At 48.8% G+C, this 20,464-nt stretch overlaps 1 protein-coding gene across 1 annotated transcript; it reads right to left on the bottom strand.

Annotated features, from left to right (window-relative positions):
* Positions 1 to 900: 900 nt before the first annotated feature.
* Positions 901 to 20,125, bottom strand: map4k2 (mitogen-activated protein kinase kinase kinase kinase 2). The gene is made up of 32 exons (XM_070929469.1): positions 19,995 to 20,125; positions 15,211 to 15,268; positions 14,852 to 14,942; positions 14,452 to 14,516; positions 13,998 to 14,053; positions 13,041 to 13,088; positions 12,896 to 12,938; positions 12,732 to 12,804; positions 12,523 to 12,654; positions 12,310 to 12,372; positions 12,127 to 12,208; positions 11,405 to 11,521; positions 11,218 to 11,296; positions 8,173 to 8,231; positions 8,006 to 8,058; positions 6,683 to 6,721; positions 6,152 to 6,185; positions 5,480 to 5,636; positions 5,177 to 5,352; positions 4,931 to 4,972; positions 4,281 to 4,365; positions 4,066 to 4,145; positions 3,473 to 3,533; positions 3,257 to 3,380; positions 3,053 to 3,111; positions 2,781 to 2,884; positions 2,485 to 2,662; positions 2,317 to 2,385; positions 2,137 to 2,223; positions 1,968 to 2,038; positions 1,813 to 1,868; positions 901 to 1,186 (listed from the first exon to the last, which is right to left on the bottom strand). Exons 1-32 carry the CDS (start codon positions 20,085 to 20,087, stop codon positions 1,099 to 1,101), a joined length of 2,622 nt encoding a protein of 873 aa, XP_070785570.1. The 5' UTR covers positions 20,088 to 20,125; the 3' UTR covers positions 901 to 1,098.
* Between the last annotated feature and the right edge of the window lie 339 nt (positions 20,126 to 20,464).

Below are 20,464 nucleotides of genomic sequence, written 5' to 3'. Positions count from 1 at the left end.
GTAGTGGAATTTACATTTTAGTCAAACACGCAGAAGTACAATTTAATTGGGTTCGGTTTCTATGGCACCTCATGTAATCAAATGCACATTTAGCCTATGTGTAATTTAAACCGACTGCGACGGACGGACCCCTCATGTTCGGAAAACTCGGAGCAGGATTTCTCAACGGAACGTAAATGCCGCTCTGCGCTCGACACATTCGCAATCTTCCAAGACACATTTAAATGGGGCTTTGTCTCGGGTACGTTGGACCAGTGCGACTGTTATATTACACTTTTCAAGTCGACAGTGGGAAATGTTTGATACTCAAAACTAATAAGTACTCCTTTAATCGATACACTAAAAAAAAAAAAAAAAAAAAAAAAAATCACATATAAGCTGTTAGAGGGTGAGTCGGAACCCTCAGGTTTTGGCCTGGTGACATATGCTGCGTTCAGGTTGCATGGGATAGAGATGGGAAAGATTCCCATTCCCATCAGGAATCTGATCGCAGAGTTGGTTGTGTGAGGCTTCAAAATACTGTGCGTACACAATACAGTACGACATCCATTCAATTTGGGTTTAATTAGGCTGAACCACGAACTTCAGTCCAAAAGACTTCCTCCACTGTGCTATCTATGTGACAGCTATGAGAATTCTTTTGAGGGGATATTACGGTTTGTTCACGCGATTGATCGACAGCGGTGCCACGGTGTTTGCAGCCTGCTCGTCCCTCCCCCGCTTCCTCCCAGTTGTCTGTCACAGCAGACGTCATGTCCATGTTTGTCGACAGTCTGTGGCATCTCAATTAGCAGGACCCGTTCTCCCCTGCTGAATTGTTTTTTTTTGTTTTGTTACACAAACATTTTGGCTTTTGCAACTTTAAATTAGAAAAACCCAAGAGTTAGAGAATCACTTAACAAGTTGACAAGTCTCTCTCATACACGTGTTGCCCAACAACCGGACAGGCAACCCGAATCCCATACTGCCATTTGTCATTTGCAGCGCAGAGAGTTGGTGTGATCGGCCGGGTTCAGACAAGGAGGACATCGTTTCCCGCCGCAGGGGTTACAGAACACATCTGCGTTTCTCTTCGGCGTGGGGTTTCGCCGTTTCCTCTCAGTAGCTGCTTTCGTGTCCGGTCAGGATGTACAGGTTGCTCAGTGCTGAGGGGTCCTCTGTTGGCGTGCTCTGTAGGATGATGTCCCTGTAAAAAGTCCGGAAGGAAAGTTGAATTCATAAATGATAAAACACGCCCCTTGCTCAGTCCATTGAGGAACAACCTTGGACCGGTATGGCCAGTAGCTTACGGGGGCTAACGTTAGCAATCTGGCGCTGCGTAGCCGACATTACTGAGTCACTAGCATAAGCATGCTAGTAATATGCTAACGACTTCTTTCTGTTTGTATTAGGCTACAGTGAAAGGGGGGGAAATCCTGCTTGGGGCCCAGAAAGGCTTGTGTTGGCCCTGAATAAATGAGAATAAAAAAAGAACTATCCTCGGAGGGCAACTGACAGAGCCGTAACAAAAAACCCACAGTGTTTAGAATATCAGCCGCTTTGTCAGTTTCCTACTACTACTATTAATACTTTCAGTACACATAATAACACTACGTGTTAATGAGTAAGTGCATGGAACAAAACAGCCATCGGATGTGCCAAAATGTCCCCCTGGTTAAACAAAGATAAGACTGAAATAACTGTATTTGGAGCCAAAGAAGAGCAATCAAAAGTCAGCGCTGTGATGTATTTTGTCGCTGATGTACTACTGCTCTTACCGCTATTGTTTCAGCAATGAATGACATCGATACAGTCAGATTAGTGCTGACGTACCTGTTTGTCCCCAGGACTCGGAAAACCCGACTCTCATCCGTGATTTCTTGCGTCACCTGCAGATGAAGATTCTTTTTATAGACAGACAGGGCGCAAAATATGAATTTGAATGAATGACAAAACACGCGACATCAGCCCCAGTCCCGGCTAGTCACCTCGTTCGAGTGGAAACTCTTCCCTTTAAGGCCATGCTTCCAGAAGGCCAGCACGCTGTCCTGCAAGCAGACTGTAAAAAAAAAACAAAAAAAACAACGGCATGTCACTCGACCGTCAGCAGGAAACACCAAGTCTCATTCGCTGTGTTTCTCGCGCGACTGCTCCTACCTAGAGTTTCAATGGGGAAGTCAAAGGCCATCTCGGCGGCCAGCTCTTTGGACGGGAGCCCCCGGAGGTTCACAATCTTCACGGTCTCTGTTGAGAGAGGTTGAGATAGAGCACATGCGCGAGTCAGTATGAAAGATGGCTGGAGGATTCAGGACACGTGTTGAGATGGAGGTGACGTACGCTCTAATGCGATGAGAACGGTGTCCCTGTCCAGTTGGGTTATCTGGGCTGCCGTGAGCGCTCCACTGTCTGCAGACGCACGGGGAGACAAAGGAGAGGATTTAGTTTCAGTTCAGTTAAGCTGAGCTCTACAAGCAGGCCGCGGAGACTCACAGCGGTCCGTCCTACCTGGTGCTGAAACAGGCGTGCTGTTCAGCTCGACAATGTCAAACTTGAGCTGCTGGCCGATCGGGCGCTTCCCATTACTGCAGTCCCTCACGCCGACGCACAGCTGGGGGAACTCATCCGTCACCAACACCAGCAGCTCAAATACTGGCAGGGGGTCTGGCAGCCTGACGGCTATGTGCTGCGGGTCAAACAGACGGCAACACAAGGAGGAAGAGTCAGGTCGCGCGGTGCCGAGGATGTGATGGATCAAGCATTACTGGAGCGCTCAGTTACAGTGTAACGTCTTCCGCACACACCTTTAGATGCATGAACTTCTGCAGGGGCTCGTACCACAACAGCAGGACCAGGCCAGATGGAACCGCCCCGCACAGAAATGTACTGTCTGTGTATGGGTTCCTCGCTGGGGGGGAGAGAGAAGAAGAAGAGAGGGGGAGTCTGTCGTCGTTATTACTGAATTCGTGCGGCTCACTGGATGTAGGCTGCTCGGGTAAGTCTGGCGCCAGACCCGTCTCCGGAGACAGGCACAGGACTATACAGGGCATGTAGAGAAAACTCTGCATCTGCTTACCCACACTGCATCTCCTACAGCCCTTAGTGTCAGGAATCTTCACAGATATGGCAAACCTTCTGCGGATTGACAAGAGAACATACGGTTCAGTGGCAACAAACAACTGTGGCGCCACCCAGTGGTAGTATCAAGAACAGCACCGTTTAAAATTTGCCATTACTCCTACTAACGACCCACTACAACTACCGTCCCGTCCCGTCCCACCTGGGGCTGATCCTCTCGGTGAAGCGGTTGGTGCTGAGCGACAGGCTGCTGTGCTTCTTCTGGAGGTTCCCTCGCGGTTCAAACAGAGCCGTCAGGCTGTGGGAATAGAGCTGGGAGGACTTCCCTGCAGGGCGGGCGGATACTTTCTCTTAGAGCAGCAGAAAACACACACACAGCGCCCCGACAAAAACCAGACATTTTGAGAGATTTCGTTACCTGATACGGACATCAGCACGTTGTTCATGACATACAGCCACGTGCACCGCTGAGGGAGCAGCTGTGGGAAGGAAGACAAGACCATCAGCATCAGAGTTCACGATTACCACGCGATCACCTCATAACTCCAGTTTGGGAAATTCAGTTGAGTGCTTTTATTTCAGCTGAAGAACTGCATGTTCATCGTAGGCTGATTAAGATGCCTTGACCTCTTGGCCCTTTGAAACCAATTCAGAAGCCAACGCGTCCTCCTCGCGAGTCGTTTCTTCAAGCTCTTCCTGGGGGATCTCAAAGCAGCCTGAGACCAGATGGGGCTACGTAGTCTCTCTCTCTCTGTTGTGTTTTGGGTCTAAACTGTTTTTTTTACCCATTTGAAGTGTCTGGGATACCTCTGCAGGGAAAAATCCAGGAGGCAACCTGATCAGAGGCCTGGACCACCTCTACTGGTCCCTGTCTCTGAGGGTGAGCAGGGTGACACTTGTGTCCCCGATCTTCATTCTATCAGTCATTGCCCAGAAGCTCGTGACCACCTTCGGAGCGTATCGTGTTGCAACAAAATACTGGTAAATACCATGGATCAGTCCTTTTCTTACCTTCTCTAGTGTGTCTTCGTGGAGTTCATTAAGGTTCAGTGTGTAGATGCCTTCCTCTGCCCCAAGAATGAGGTACTGATCTAAGAAGGAAGAGTGTTTGTTAAAAGAGGGAAAGCTATACACCATAACACAAACAGACTGTAACATAAAAGTGGGACAAGCAAACGCTACATCCATTGGACTTTTTAGGGCATTAAGAGACGTCGCTGTCTTACCTCTTGTCTTGGGTAGAATCCAGGTGGCCGCGCAGTGGATTTTAAGAGGACAACCGTTGAAGACTTTGGAGAAGCAGGCTCCCATCTACGACAGCAGCACAGCAACTGACTCACTAATGGTCTGACATAGGCTATAGAGACCCTCCAATTTTGGAATGACATCCAGTCCAGCAAAAACCGCATGTATCGTCATTACAACAACAACAAGCTGGTAGCTAGCCAATACGTTAGCTTCCTGAATTCGTATGCCTTCCCTAGCCAAACATTAGAGCGCCATTACACCAAAGTATGGGCGAACATGGAAGCATTGTGCACTATTTACTGAGCAGGTCAGCGTGTAGCATAAGGCGAGGTAGTCTGTAAGTAACGCCACATACGCCGAAAAGACTAATAACGTTAGTGTTAGCAAGCTAGCTAGCTAGTACATTATGTAGCATATTTAAAGTTGCTACTAGGCTACTTTGCGCATCCAAATACCAGCAAGCAAAGGGGCGCTGAGGCTTCCAAAGTTACAGATTATATCTGACATAAAAACTGCTTGTATCGTGCCACGCGAGGAAGCGCATCTTGTTAGTCATCGGGGGGGGGCGCGTTGCCATTGGTCAGATTTGTTTTATTGTTGGTCACATGCTGTTAGATTTCACACTTACATGGACTTGAGGGGTAGGAGGAAGTCCATGACAATCAGCCCTCTAGAGAGTTCAAAGGTTACACATAACAAAACAAAAAGGGGAGGATAAGAACTGCACATCAGATGCATCGCAAATCAACATCTCCTTCGGTTGTATGATTTGTCATTGACATTATTCATTAGGACGTTATTAGGTTAGCAAATCACACAAGCTCACTGATGTTTGCGACTGATACGAGAGACAAGAGGTATGGCTTGAACTCACAGAGTCCTCAGTCTTTTTCCTCAGCGTGCTCCACTCAGGCGACAGAGGGGTGTCTCTTTTTGGGGAGGACACGGCGGTAACCTTCGTCCTCTCTGCCGCTGCGGCGTCCCCCGCAGGCCGACTCGGGTCGCTGCAGCGCTGTGTGATGTCCTGCGTGGCCGAGCACCTGGCCAACACTTGTCAAACACAGGAGAGAGGAAGGGGGGAGTTATATTTGTCGCCCTGACTTCGGCCCTGAGCCCGGTTTGAACTGACAGACAAGACCTCAGACTCTGAGAGGTCGGCATGGTGGGTGTGCTGTACCTGCGGTGGAGGTGGAGTCAGCGGCGACGGCAGCATCAGGGCCCAGTGTGCAGCTCGGCCTCTGCGTCGGGTCCCTGCTCTCTTCGTTGGGAGTTAAAGAGCTGAAGGCTGGCAGGGAGGCTGTAGACGGACTGAACAAACCACTCTTCCTACCCCCCTGAAAAAACGCCAGGAGACACATTGAAGGGCTAATGTAGTCAGAAACGTCCCCGCTGCTGTTTGGACTCTCAATCCAATCACCATTGACGTGACTGCTAACATGCCTTGCTAACACGCTACACATTATGCCAACATGAAAAATATTAGCACGTTACGTAATGTAATGTAATATGAACACTTTCTTTTATGGACACGCTGTTTTCTCGTAAAGAACTATTACGTTACGAACTCACTAAATGCTAATTATGGAGAGAACAGAGACAAGGCTCGGACACTGTTAGTCCAGACTGTTCATTTTAGTCGTGTAGAGTTCATATGCAATTGTTGATTTCAAGAGGAATCTCCCTGTAAGAACGGTTCCATTTAAACTCCAGCATATATTCTTCATCATTCATGTATTATTGGATTATTTTTTGCATGTTCGGCCGACCTGTTGTGCACCGATTCACGATTTTGCTGTTTGTAATTTGGATTTTTTTTTAAATTTAATAATAATAATAATAACCCACTCACATCAGTAGATGGCGCCCTCTTAATGGTTAAACTCCTGAAAGACAAAAGCAGCAACAATGTCTCAAAAATCTCAGAATCACGGCACGTGATGAGATCCAAATCAAGCGTCAACAAGACAACAAGCTCGACAAACAAATGCAGAGGCTGAAGATGCTGAGGGCGGGGTAACGGCAGCACATAGACACACAACTTGAGGAAACACCACAACAACAACAACAACAACAAAAAAAGCAGACAAAAAACAACAACAAAAAAAAAAAAAGCCCAGAAAAAGCTGAGTGGGTTTGTGCTGAATCCCATCCAGTTCTTGAAGAAGTACAGCAGGACTTTGGGGGTTTGGGATTAGCGGAGAGTGAGCACAAACCCACTCATTATGTCAAAAGAAGTTTGCCGTTAGCTGATGTTCACATCATGAAAAACAAATCATCACAAGCAGTTTATTTCAGGTGAATTTGTGTGGGATGGGAGGGGGGGGGGGGGGGGGGGGGGGGGCACTGCTGTTAGAGGCTGGAGTTGATGGACGTGGCCTACCTCAGCTGCAGAGCTTGCTCCACACATTCCAACAGGCTCCTGCAACAGGAAGTACCTGGTGTTTATCTGACTATGGGACTGAATGGCCCATAACAATGGGTGGGAAGGAACCCAGAGGTCGACTCATGCCGGTTTATGAAGCCTGAAAATAGTGCTGCCGTTTGGACTGAGGCTCACTCCCTGGTTGGGAATCAGTGGTTTGGATAATCCGGATCAATTATTGGGGTTTGTTTGTTTTTGTTTTTTTTACGACCTTGTCTGATCGTCTGGCTGTTTGTGTTTCACGTCCCCACAATGTGACAGTGTTCCCACATCTCAGTCATTACTTTGGCGACGCAGTGCCGATAAGAAATGGTGGTAAAAATGACAAAAATAGGACCCGTGTTGTAATAAACCAGAATGATCCTTTTCATGCTATCATTACCAAAGATAATATTGACACTACAGTTGACTACAATTACAACTATTTGTGAGAACACTATTGCTGCTAACCTTTTTTTTTGTTACTGCTATTAATGCCCCTGCTATTACAGAAATGATAACATATCAGCTCATTGAGCTAAAAGATGCCTCACCCCTTTAAAACACTCTGAGGCTTCAATGTCCACACTCTGTCATTAAAGATACTCACTGCTTGTGTTATAGAGCCCAATAGTGCCCCCAAATTAAGTGCTGTGGCCACACCCGGTATTGCAGGTCACGTGACACCCACAAATCACAAAAGAAATTACACGAAAGTGTTGCTCAAATATAATCGTTCATTTCATGATTTGAAGACGTGAAAGAGTCTTAAAGAGCCTTCTCCGTATATTTCTTTTCAATTCAATTTGCAAATTCTAATTGAAATGAATGGGGAACACAGTACCCAGGTTTCTTAAAACATACCCCACAGATTTAGCACCGCACTCATGATGGAGATACTGCATTCTTCTCCCTTATCAAAACCTGGCTCCTACATTACCCACAATGCAACCGGACCGCCAACAGTTCGGTTCGGGGATTCGGGCGCTAGCTATGGTGAGAATGTTGGTGGGGTTCCCTTCAAAACACCCATGCTCAGTTCACTGAACACACATTTCACAAGTTGGGAGGAAATCCTTAGATTTGGGGACACTATTGTTCAAAGAAATAATCAGAGTGTATCGCGGGCAAAAGAGGGGAATTTGAGAAATTTTCCATTGTTGTCGTCCTCAGGTTAACTGCTAACGGCTTCAAGGGAGGCACCCTGTACACCTGTGACATCTCAACATCAAGAACACAAAATAGGCCCAACACAGAATGAAGGCAGGAGAGAGTGAAGAGGAAAACCGAGAGGAGCCTTACGGTGAGTTGTCTTCATCTCCAGACAGACTCCAGTCATCATCATAAGAGCCCTGCTGAAAGGGGAACGCGAACAGAGCCTTCGGTCATACTCACGCATGTTATCGGTATACGGTCACTGTCGCAAAACAAAAAAAAAAAACACATCTTGCAGAAGAAGTGCCACACACCAAATCAGGATAAGGCTCTGTGACCTTCCTCCGCGGAGGCCCGAACTTCACTTGGTCAACTGCAAAGAAGAAGAAGAAGAAGAAAAAAAAAAAAAAAAGACGCGATGAGAATGGCATTCACACACAGAACTGCTCTCACACACTCCGGGGCGTTTCCATGTCCGCGCCATTGATGAGCACTCACTCTCAAGTGCATTGATGAGATCCAGTTGGAGCTCGACACAGGATGCACTCTGCGGGCCACACGTCACCCAACCAACAGTCAATAATGAGCTGGCACTGTGGTGGACTGGACCTCTATAGCCCCTGACCCCGTACAACAGCTGAGCACGACTTGACACACACACACAATGCCATTTTGAATGTGACCATTTCTGTTCAATTTAATGCACTCAGGTTTCGCTGCGACAGTGCAGACCATTAGCTTATGGTGGCGTTAACGTTAGCTAATGTGGGTGAACTTCAGATCAGATATTGTCGCATAAACTTTCACGGAGTCAGTTCCTGCACACGAGTTACCCCGGGCCTTTCTTTACTGTCTACGGTACAATTCACAGACAACAACCCAAACAAGCTGAAACCATCAAGACCTGAGTAAAAATCTATCTTCTTTCCAAGCTTTTGATATGCTAACACACAGAATATATCAGGGATCAAATAATAGGCTGTATATAAAAATGTACAGCAGGCATTTAAGCACACTGAGACAATAATCTGCTGATATCCTGTGAACCCCCCCCCCCCCCCCTTACTACATGTACAAATAATTATTATGAGTTATGCCAAGACTAGCTTTTGGAAGCATCTTGCATTGGTTTCTCTTGACGCCATTAGCAGGAGGAAGCGGATCGTCATGTAACCACAGAGAACCTGGGCTGTCGGTTGACAGTTTGACTTTAAAGGTGGTGGTGGTGGAGGGGGGGGGGGTGACTAGTGAACTGGAAAGCAGAAGTTGCTCGCCTCAGTTAGCTCTCGTGGTGTTGCCGAATACCTGCATCAATAAATACATGAAACTTCTGTTTATGGGAAGTCTTGGAGGTTATATTTTCTTTGCCGTTTGAAGCTGAATGGGAGTACGGTTGCAAAAATGTAACGAATTACTCAAAGCTGAAAGAACGCTGAAGGAACGGAAAATGACGTTTGCAGTGACCACACAGAAAACGATCATTTGTTTGGCGACGACAAATGGCATGCTTGGAATTGTTTCCGCCGTCCCGGGCAGTCACTGGCTCCACTTCAGCATGAAAAACTACTTGCGGAGACATGAAACACGCTTGCAATAGACATTCCGTCACAGTGAACACGATGTGTCCTTTTTTGGTCACAGATCCATTGTTGTTGGTCACGGCTACACTGTATTACAGTTACATAACTGATGCCAGCAACCTGCCGAACACAGAAAGTCATCTGCTCGCTAGTCCGCCTTTGCAGCCTCGTTGCGTTTACACTCTATATCTGTCTGTCTATATATCTATATCTGTCTATAATCTCTTTAAAGTGAAGCTCAGCGGTGCTGTAGTTCCTTTATAGCCGAACGTTAGCTTCCGGGTTGGCCCTACAAAAACACCTGTAGCGCGCTTTAGCCTGAGCAGTGGCAGCAGTAACAGTGGTAGCAGTGTGAGCCCATATTGGTCAAACTGAGGTGCAGGTGTTAAGTGTGTTTGCGGCTTGTGTGTGTGTGTGTGTGTGTGTGTGTGTGCCTATAACTAGCAACATGGCATGTAAGGGGAAGTTGAGGTCAGAACCAGGTTGTATGTATGACACGGCACTGAGCAGGGTGTGAAGCCAGACCATCACACCAGAAACACTTTCACCACAAGAAGCCTATTGGCCCTGCGGCAGTATGAAGTCACTCCAGCCAGCGCATAGACGTACCCACTGTGTCTGTCACACACCAGTGGCATGTTCTCAGTGCCATCCTCTGACGCAGCGCCCGTCCCACATGCATGGACGGGTTACAGGAACGAGGGCAGCCATCAGGCCCGGGCTGACTGAGAGGCTTTTGTCCTCGTTCATATTATGGAGATTGCGGCGCTGAATACTGGGGGTCATAGCAGACAATGAAGCCACTCTTCAGCCAGTACAACCAACATACAGTATATTTAGACATGCGTGCATACAGTTGCAAAGCAAGCAAGTAAGTAAGTGCACTTTCACATGCAGTGAAACAAACTGTAATGCTGTGTAATATATTCGCTGGAATGATGAACGTGGCCGTAGGTTTGCCGCCTTTACTCCTTAAAATTACGTTCGCCTCCTTCTTTTCGTTGTGTTCATGGATAACAACCACGCAAATGACGCCCATAATGTGTAATGTTTGTCGCCTAGACGTCACGGTGCTCCGCAAAATATTTGTGCTGCTGTTTGAAATTCAAATAAAATCGTGTAGAAAGTATCAAAAAAGCCGGAGTCGAGATGTTGTTAGCTTGTCTTGAGAGCGGACGCAGCGAGTCCCCACAAAACGAAAGCGTCCACAGCCACGCTCGCGGCTCTGTGGGGCCGTGCTGTACAGACACAGCAGGTTGAACGCGAACGTCAGCACGCTAACATGCTCGCGGTGACAATACTAACATGCTGATGCTCGGCAGGCATGATGTCGACCACGTCTCGCCATCTTGGTCGTGGTTGGCGCGTTGGCATGCTAACATTTGCTAACGTAAGTGTACGGCGATCGGTCCAGACGCGAGTGTCCGCAGCCCCCGGCGGCCGCCATCTTTAAAAAAAAAAAAAACGCCGCAGCAACAGCTTGTAACGCTAGCTTTAAAAACAACGTGTGTGACAGTGAAGTCCAGTGTGGGGCTTTAACGTCCGATTGAGCTCAGCTTTTGGTTTTGGTCTCTGTGCAGACATGATTGGCACCAAACCTGGCGACCATCGCTGTGCCAACAAGACTTTGGGAAACGGCGGCTAATGTTGCTAATAGTGCAGATGTTTAGCCTACCATAGAGACAGGAAAAGCCCGTCAACCATCAACTGCAAAAAAAAATCTCAAAATGTTTTTCCTTGTTCCAAAATGTGTGTGTGTGTGTGTGGGTGTGTCCTCACATTGTTCTTCAGACAGGGTCCTCTCTACAGGCAGGTGTTTCCCCGCTGACTGAATCTTGTCAGGAGCCACTTCCCCAATCTGTCAGCAGATCACATTTATACAACACACTGGCGTCGTTAGTCTGCGCACGGAGAACAGACGTTAAATATTGTGACGGCAAATGCCATCTGTTAGCCTGCCACTGACCTCCAGCTCGTTGTCGTCCATGCTGTGCGTATGGGCGGCGTGGAGCTCGGGGTTGTTGGCCATGTCCAGCAGCTCAATGACCAGGTTCCGGGTCAGCAGCTGCGTCACGAACGGATGCTGGAGGAGCGAGTAACAGATGATGATGATGACCTCGGAAACCCGCCGCCAACATTTTAAAGAAACATTGTTTCGTTCTGCAGGATGTCGGGCGAAAATTTGCGAAAACGCGCCCGTCACAGTTTTTACGGTTTCTGCCCAACCAAACGAAGACATTCAGTTTACGGCGATATCACACGGAGGGGAGAAAAAAAAAAAAGCATTAGCATTTTCTCTGTCAATGATTTCACTGATTCATCGGCTTCCTGTCTCTCTATACTCTATAAACACTCGCAAATACAGACAAAAATGAAATTATGGACGATAAAAAAAAAAAATTTCGACTCCGAAGCACTGTGAAAACCTGAATGCCATTCACATCTGTTCACATCCACCTCGTGCATTCCGATTTCGGGTACAGCCCCCACATTGCGAACGCCCTGGCGTGTGTTGAATGGGAGGCATTTATTTTCCGCGCTCTCCGGCGAAAGAGGATCAATCTCCTCTGGACATGCGAAGGGTTGGAAATAGAACTTACCGCAGTTATAAATAGCGCGTACATGAAGACGGACGGCTAGTCGGCTGCTATTCGTCAACGCCGAGCTATTAAAAAGGGGCAAGCTGACCTGCAGCAGCGTCTCAGCTGAGGGCCTTTTGCGAGGGTTTTTGATGAGCGCCATCTTCACAAAGCTTTGGAAACCCGCAGACCTGCGGAGAGAAGACGGGGAGAGAGGGAGCGAATTGCACGTGGAGATTAAAAAGGAAAAAAACAATTGGTCCTAATGGGGAACGCAGGCGGTTCAACTCACCACTTGGCTTTATCCTTCAGTCTCGGAGGCTGGAAGCTGCTCTTGGACATCAGCATCAGCGCTCTGAAACATTATGTCAAAATGTCAGCGGGCTGGGAAATGTCCCAACTGTCCCACATGCAGTGACTGTCCGGGAATAAGAGACGGAGCAGGCGGGCCAAGGCGCCGCGCAACACCCCCCCGTCTCCTCCGCTTGACGCCACGCCGACTCACCTCATTGGGTGGAGGTCAAACATGGGCGGCTGGAGCTCAGCCAGCTCGATGGCGGTGATGCCGACGGCCCAGATATCGCACAGGTGGTTGTACCCGCCCTTCTTCTCCACCGCGGCCACCTCTGGAGCCATCCTGGAGACATAAGAGGGGAGGAGGTCATTGCGGTCCACGTGACACCGGTTGAGCCGGGGCGAGCTCATTCGGCTTACCAGTACGGGGTTCCTATGAAGGACTTCCTTTTGGCTACGGAGGCGCTGATCTCTGCAGCCACTCCAAAGTCAGCTGGACGCGGGAGAGACAAGACAGGGTTAACACGTGTGTGTGTGTGTGTGTGTGTGTGTGTGTGTGTGTCCAAGTGCAGATCACCACTGACCCAGTTTCACGTCCCCTCGCTCTGTCAGAAGGATGTTGGCCCCCTGCAGAGAGAACACACATCGCGTTCACATGGCAGCGGCGGTGTAATAACACGGTCGCCATTTTGCAGTAACGACTTGTAACGAAGGATTTTGCTGCTTTACCTTTATGTCTCTATGCATTTTGCCAGTTTCGTGCAGGTGATACAAACCCTGGAAAAAGCACAGGATGAAAGTCAGCTGAACTTTTTTTACATCCATTATTTAACTTTTTTTTGGGGGGGGGGGGGGGTGAGCCATCTACACAAATAGTCTAACCTTTAAAATACGCTTATTACCACAAAAACAAATAACACAAGGACACCAAACACAAGTCGAGCAGTGCTTTTGAGAGTAATAACCTGTTAGGAGCAGCACTACAGCAGCATGGTAGACGACAGTGGTGCAGTGTTGGTGTGCATGTACTGAAGGACTAAAGTAGTTCCTTTTTTTCTCCACCAGATTTCAGAGGGAAACTCTGGCTCCCCCCCCCCCCCCCCCTCCACTTCATGTATTTGTACAGTTACACTTACTTACTTGCTTTACAGGTGACTTTGTTTGGATTGTACTTTTTACAATTTGCTTGATACGTTTGCTTTGCAGTGCTCTCACAGTGCGGCGCTGCTACTTTTACTTAAAAGTAAAAGATCCGAACGCGTCCCCCCAACCACTCCCGAGCCTCCAGACCTCGTAGTGGCGGCACACCGGTGGTCGTGATGACAGCGAGGATTATCTTTCAAAACTAGATTCCACCACGAGACACCTAAAAAACCCGGGCCGCGCTCGCAGCGAGCAGAGGGTCATCGCCCGCTAACAAAATCCAGACGGCCTGGCAAGTGCTGCTGTGGACTCCTGTTATGCTGCAGCAGCATTTACCTCCACAGTATATTTAGTGGTCTGGTGAGGTTAAATACCATTTAGCTCCTTCTGCGGCTGGGGCAAAAAAACACATGACTCACTCTGTCAGCGAGAGTATCTTTAGAGACTACACAAAGCGACAGCAACACGCAGCCTTTCACCCCCCCCCCCCCCCCCCCCCACACCTCCCAAAAAAAGAAAAGAAAAAGAAAAAAGGGGGCTTACCTGGAGGGTTTCTCTGCACACGTATGCTATCTGCTTCTCCTTTAAGGGGCCCGTTACTGCGGAGGACAGTTTGATGGATCAGCTCACAGACAAAAGGGGGCGCCTGCAGGGCTACATCTCTACAAATGGGGCCGAGCCATTGTGCCTACTTCCACAATTACACTGACGCCCCCCCCCCCCCCAAAGTGAAAAATGTGGTGATTAATAAAACGGTCTGACATTTTGGGACGTATCTGTCAAATGAGTCAGACGAGAGGATGACTTTCGTCCCCGTGCATCTGGAGGTAGGCCCAGCGCGGGATTAGCCTAGCTTAGCATAAGGGCTGGACCCCGACTAAGACGTTTCCCCATCCTTCCCACTGTGCCACTTTATCTCTACTGGACACACAGAAAAAAAGACAACCCTTGGTCTGGGTAAGAACAACACTCCCACTGTTTCTTAAATGGTTTATACCATGGTACATATCCTGAAGTGACCCTCCACCGCAGTACTCCATGCAGATCCACAGCTTGGTGTTCCTGGAGACAGACACACACACACACACACAACTCTTATCTTGGTGTTTTGACATGCTGTGCATACTCCCCAGGAGTAAGAGGCAGTTTCTTTTGCAGTTTTGACTGGGGAAGACGCCCACAAAACACACACACAGCATCGCTTACAATCTAACGCGAGCAAGAGTGGGAGAGGAATCCAGCAGCAGTGTGTGTGTGTGTGTGTGTGTGTGTGTGTGTGTGTGTGTGTGTGGGGGGGGAGAATAAAAGTCAAATTCCACATATTTCAGTCCACCGACAACCCCAGGAATCCCTGACATCTGAGGTGGACGCTTCTATGTCTGAAAAAGGCACAGCACCTGTGGTAGCTGCCGAAGTAGGCCACGATGTTTTTGTGCTTGCACTCCTTCATCATCGTGATCTCCTGCTGGATGGACGTGATGTCGTCACCTGAACAGACAGAGACAGTTGACAGTGAGTGTTTTCGCCTCACCATGGCCTAATATATATATATATTAGTCATTTATTAAAGGATAGGTTCACATTTTAGTAGTAAGGGGCCCCTATAAACATAAAATAAGGGGCCTTAAGATGATACCACACATAGGCTACATGTAGCTTAGCACAAAGACTGAGAAACAAGGGGAGAGCCGCCGACGCCGTCCTGTCCTAGGCCGCCTCACGAAACGGATATTGATCCTCTGGACTGTTAACATACCGGGGTCTAGCTTGACAATCTTGATGGCAGCCAGTTCAGACGTCCTGATGTTGCGAGCCTGCAAGGGATGGGAAACATATGAATAAATATAAAGCATATGCAATATACCCTGCTTTTTTTTTTTTTCCGTAGTTTCCCACAGGGTGAAAGGTCAAGCTGGGTCACTGTAGGTGATACAGAATGTGCCAGAGGAACAATCCATAGGACAACAGGAAGCAGATCAGGTGTTAGTCCAGCTCGCCCCTTTGGTAATCAAAGCCCTGATCGGACGAAAGGCCCAGTTACGTCACATTCCTTGCCCCATTTACACCTCGTACTAACGCACGACCTGGATCTGATCTGAGCGAGGGGGGGGGGGGGGGTCGGCCAGGCGACACCTGGAGGTGGTCTGACCACGTTCTTAAGAGAAGCAAGCTGAACGGTACACCTAACGCCGCATCCTCCCGCTAGCTCAGCATGCCGTCTTGATGATGATGAGGCAATTCAGCTTCGTGTGCTGCCTCACCTCGGCTTCAACCTTGTCTTGATTCCGCAGCACAGTATTGGCACGCGGCGCTCTTTCCTACTGGCAGCCCCCAGACAAGCCCCAGGTGAGCCAAAGTCATAAAAGCCGAGTTTACTGCGAGGGCGGATGGTATCAGGCATCAGCGTCCAATTCATCATCATCAGGGATCCACGAAAGGTCCACAGCAGAAGTGCTGGCGTTCTGGCTTGTAATTCTGTTGAGACGTACGGCTCTGGACAAGTGTCCAATGGACAGTCCAACTCAGAGACTGGCTGATAAATCAAACCATCACCATCATCAGAAAAATCAACAAATTCCATGAAAGGCAATGCAAAAATGATCAAATGGCGACACGGTTCTTTTAAAAACCCATATGTGTGGAACTTGAATGTGACTTCAGTATGTTTTTTCATTTCATGTCGTTTCAAAGCAGCTATACTGCGTTCTCAACTTCCTCAAGTCTGCCTGGGAACATCAGCCACCCCCCCACCCCCACCCCGCTGACGTCAGATGGACTGCTTTTGACTCTGGGCATCCACAACAAACGAGGCAGCCACCAATGGCATGGGCAGGTCGCCTCAACACAACCTGTGGCTTGGCTGCGTTCACTTCCTGTTTTCTTTCCTGCTCTGCCACAGGGCTTCCTGTGACTACAGTGATAGTAACGTCTCTGAGACGGGTTTTCACACAGCCAAGCCTGAAATAACAGCCGGGTTCAGAGTTACATAATGCAATGAGACCACCTCATTTCCTATTGAGTGGAGATGTAAAGCATGCGGCATGAACGGCCTCTGAAATAAACATGTTGTGCTCGTTTCAGCTCTATGTTTTTATTCTGGGGCTCCACTAGAGCAGCTTTGCATGATTCACAGTTGAAAAAAGTCCTTATGTATCTCCTCCTGGCCCTTCATGCAGCCCCTCAGTTCCCCCCCTCTGTCTAAAACAAGCCGTTTGAGGCAAACTGAACCACCTCCAAACACCTGAAGAGTAGTTCCTGAGCAGAGTGCTCCAATAACTCAGACAGACTGAGCGGGTGGAGGAGCATCCCTGGGTGGTGCTGTGATTGGAGCAAATGACCTGCTAGGGGGGGGCGTGGCTGTATAGTTGTGACATCACAACCTTACGGCTCGTTTAAAGGCGCAGTGTCTGAATACGGGGCTGTGTTTCATTTCTCCGTGGACTGAGCGTTTTGATCCTTTCCCAGTATTTATACAGCACCCAGAGCTGCTTTATAATCAAACAAGACATGGACGTCTCACTCTCTACAATATGGGACCTTTAACGGAACATGGCAACCGGAAACTGGTTGAGGCAACATAACAGGCTACGGTGGCTAATGTTAGCTAATGTTAGTTAGATACTGCTGACTAACCGACATTACTAAGTTAGCTCACTGATGGCGCACAATCACAGGACAAAGGTTTCTTTTCTAATTTCCACTCAAACACTCAACGGTCATACAGAAGGGAATGAAATCATAGAGAGGGCAAGGACACTCGCTTCCTTTCTGGGAAAAACCCCCCCCCAAAACAAACAAAAACCCTGGCACCGGCCTCACCGTCTACATTTACAGTAAAACCCCACGGCTGAACGCGCCGTGTTTCTGATCTGATTCATGCCAATCTTGGGTTGAGTGTCCGGTATTTCCAATTACTTTTCATGCTAAAAATGGCACGCAGCCGGCACAGCGACCTCAGGCTTTGGCATCTTTTTTTTAGTGTCAGTGGTTCCTGTCACCCGTTTGCCATGGAGAGGAGGGGGGGGGGGGCAAGGAGACCGTGATTTCCATACAATTTGTATATACTAAAGAGAGGACGTCACTCTTCCTGAATCCTGACTCCGAAGCTCTCTGGCATGAGTTCACCTGGAGGGAAGGGGCCTTCCACATCAGGGACCCGGAATCAGAGAACGCTTGACCCCAGAAGTCCAGTTCGTTTGATTAGTGTGAACGCTGGCTGTCTCTCTCGTAAGTCACTACTTGCTAACTCAACTCACAAAGAGCTTTATTGATGAAGACAAATCAAAATATGAGACATCACAATGTCTACGTATGATAAAACAGCAATTCACTAAAACTGGCTTTTAAGAAACAGAGTCAGAGACCACTCGGGGACAGAAACACCCTCCGTCTGCTCTGGCTGTGGCTGGTCAGAGCCAGCAGGAGGGACGTGGATCGCACACACACACACACACACACACACACGAGCTCCGAGCTGAGCTTTCCAATGAATAAAAAGCAGTGTAATGAGAGTCCAGCGAAAGGCCCACGCAGTCACATGTCCAGAGGTTTCACCCCCTTTGACTCCTGCAAGTTGCAGCTCCACCAAAACCCGCCAGCAGCAGCAGTGGGAGTGATAATGTGCTATTGTCTGTCCGCTGCTCCCATTCGCAATATGTCCAAAGTTACAGTGCGCAAGATGAACCTGCAGTTTGGCCCCCATCCAAGGGGGGGCTGGGATCGCCTCTCAATCAAACAGGGTTTAGATTAGATGCAGTTAAATGAGATGAGCATTTATTGACATTAGCACACAGATCTGCAAACACACACGGCGAGAATATACGCCAAGGCACTGCGCGGATTCAGCGTTTCTTCGCGCTCGCCAGAACCCGGGGCGCCTACGTTACCCACAATGCAACGGGGCGGCCGACACTTCAGTTCGGAGACTCAGGCGTGCGCTCTGCTAGCAGTAAGCGGCTCATGAAGCAAGGAAAAGAAACATTCGGTGGAGTCTTAAATGTGCCATGGTCCAGGCTCAAAACAAAGGGGGGGGGGGGGGGGGGGGACTATATGCTATAGTCTTCATCCTTCCAGAGCTCCCACACACTTGAAGAATCCATGACAAGGAGCACCGAAGGCGTCCCGGAGGCCTCAGCTAACACACTACTTTCACTTGCCACCCGTCTGCCTGTAGGCCGTGGCTGCTGTTGCACTGATTTGGGTGTTCAGCCCAGACCGCCACGCAACAAACCCGGTGAAAAAAAAACGAAGCGAGAAGACGCATCACTTCCTGCGGCAGGCGGGGGGAGGAAACGGAGCTGTGAAATAGGTTTAATCTGCGGAGAGGACTCAGCTCTATAAGCAGGCAGCGATGACGTGTCTTCAAGGTGCAGATGAAGAGTCCCCCATGTTTGTGGCCTTGGGGGAGGGGAGCGGGGGGGTTGGGGTGTAAAAAAAAAAAAGAAACAATACAAATTCTTGTGCTGCTTCTGCAGGATGCACAAGCCACCGGGTGGGGGGGGGGGGTGGGGGGGTTACCAGCACAGGATGTTTGCATCATGACGCTCAAAAGAAGTGAAAAGAGACGCCATGAGCCAGTTTCAAGCAGAGCTGCGACTGCAGCGATTATTTCGGCATCGATTCATCTGCCAATTTGTTTCCTCCATGAACTGATTCGTCGCGCGGCCGGCGGTTCCCAACCTGAAGGGGGTCACTAGATTGATTTAGAAGATAGGACGGCATCTGCTACACCAAACTCTGTGTAATTTTTTTTCCAACTTTCCCGAAAGTCCGTGCTTTGTGAATGACTAGGTCATAATAATTATTCAATAAAACAAAAGGAGAAAAAAAACCCAAGGCACTCTTCGGTTCAACTAGTAACCAGTGCACAAATGCAAACTGCGAAGGGGGGGGGTTGGGGGGGGTCTCGGCCTTAAAAAGGTTGGGAACCACCGGTGTGTGTGTGTGTGTAATGTTAAACAACAGTGACATTAAACGAAACAAACGCCACACGTTTGAGAAGCCGGACCCGGATAACAGTTGGCACTTCTTACTTGACAGATGACTGAAATGAATTTCCGTTTGATCTTCCACAGTTCTGACATATACATGTTATGACACATATCAATCAAATTGCACCGTGGCACAACCGATGCAACAGTTGTCAAACATCTTGCCGTTGGCAAGGACACCGGCTTTCTTGAAGGGTTGACAGGGTTAAAAGGGCTTTACTGCAGTGGCATAATGGCATGGATCCATGTCCTTTACACTGACTATTTCCTAGAGGTAATCATTAGTACTGTTCCAACAGTGCCAACATTATTTCGACAGTGTCTTCCTTGGTATGTGGCTGATCTGTGATCTGCAGAGGGAGGGGGGGGGGGGGGGGGGGGGACATTTGACTTACAGAGGCAATAAGACAGAGACTTAAGTCCGAATACACAGCTTCACCTTGGTGGTAGGAAGTGAGATGTGTGCGTGCAGCGAGAGGATCTTTGTCCGTGAACCAACGCGTCCCGGCGGAGGGCTCCGGTGGAAACACGAGGAAATGTTCGCACTCACCTTGAACACATCGCCGTAGGTGCCGCACCCAACCCGGTGAATTAACTCGTAGTCATCCAAAGGGTCCAGGAATGACACCCCGATCCTGTCCATGTTCGGAGACACCTCTGGGTGCTGTGTAGAGGTGGTGGTGGTGGTGGTGGTGGAGGAGGAGGGGGGGGGGGTGTTGCCTGGCGGGCTTTTCTACTCACATCCCAGCAGTTCTTCTTGTTGTTGTTGTTGTCGGAGGAGGAGGAGGAGGCAGATGAACACACTCTGCCCGGCTGGTTAATGGGAGCTAATTGGAGCCGACTAATTGCTGGTGTATCGATCCGGCTGGCTGGCTGGCTGGCGCACACAGGACTGTTCACTGACAGGGCTGACACACACACACACTCACACACTCACACTCACACACAACTCACACACTACAAGCGTCTGTGTGCAAACGGTCCCGAGTGTGGAGCTGGAGTCAAATCACGCATGAGCAA

This window comes from Enoplosus armatus, chromosome 23, assembly GCF_043641665.1.
Source record: "Enoplosus armatus isolate fEnoArm2 chromosome 23, fEnoArm2.hap1, whole genome shotgun sequence".
In the NCBI taxonomy this organism is placed as follows: Eukaryota; Metazoa; Chordata; class Actinopteri; order Centrarchiformes; family Enoplosidae; genus Enoplosus; species Enoplosus armatus.
This window is presented reverse-complemented; position numbering and strand designations above follow the sequence as displayed.

Bases quoted from the DNA above. Each gene is read 5' to 3' on its own strand.
- map4k2 (XM_070929469.1), bottom strand. From the start codon at position 20,087: ATGGACAGGATCGGGGTGTCATTCCTGGACCCTTTGGATGACTACGAG. The intron at 12,373-12,522 runs GTGAGTCGGCGT...ATAATGTTTCAG, and splicing joins TTTGACCTCCACCCAATGAG to AGCGCTGATGCTGATGTCCA. The intron at 11,297-11,404 runs GTCAGTGGCAGG...ATCTGCTGACAG, and splicing joins TGGACGACAACGAGCTGGAG to ATTGGGGAAGTGGCTCCTGA.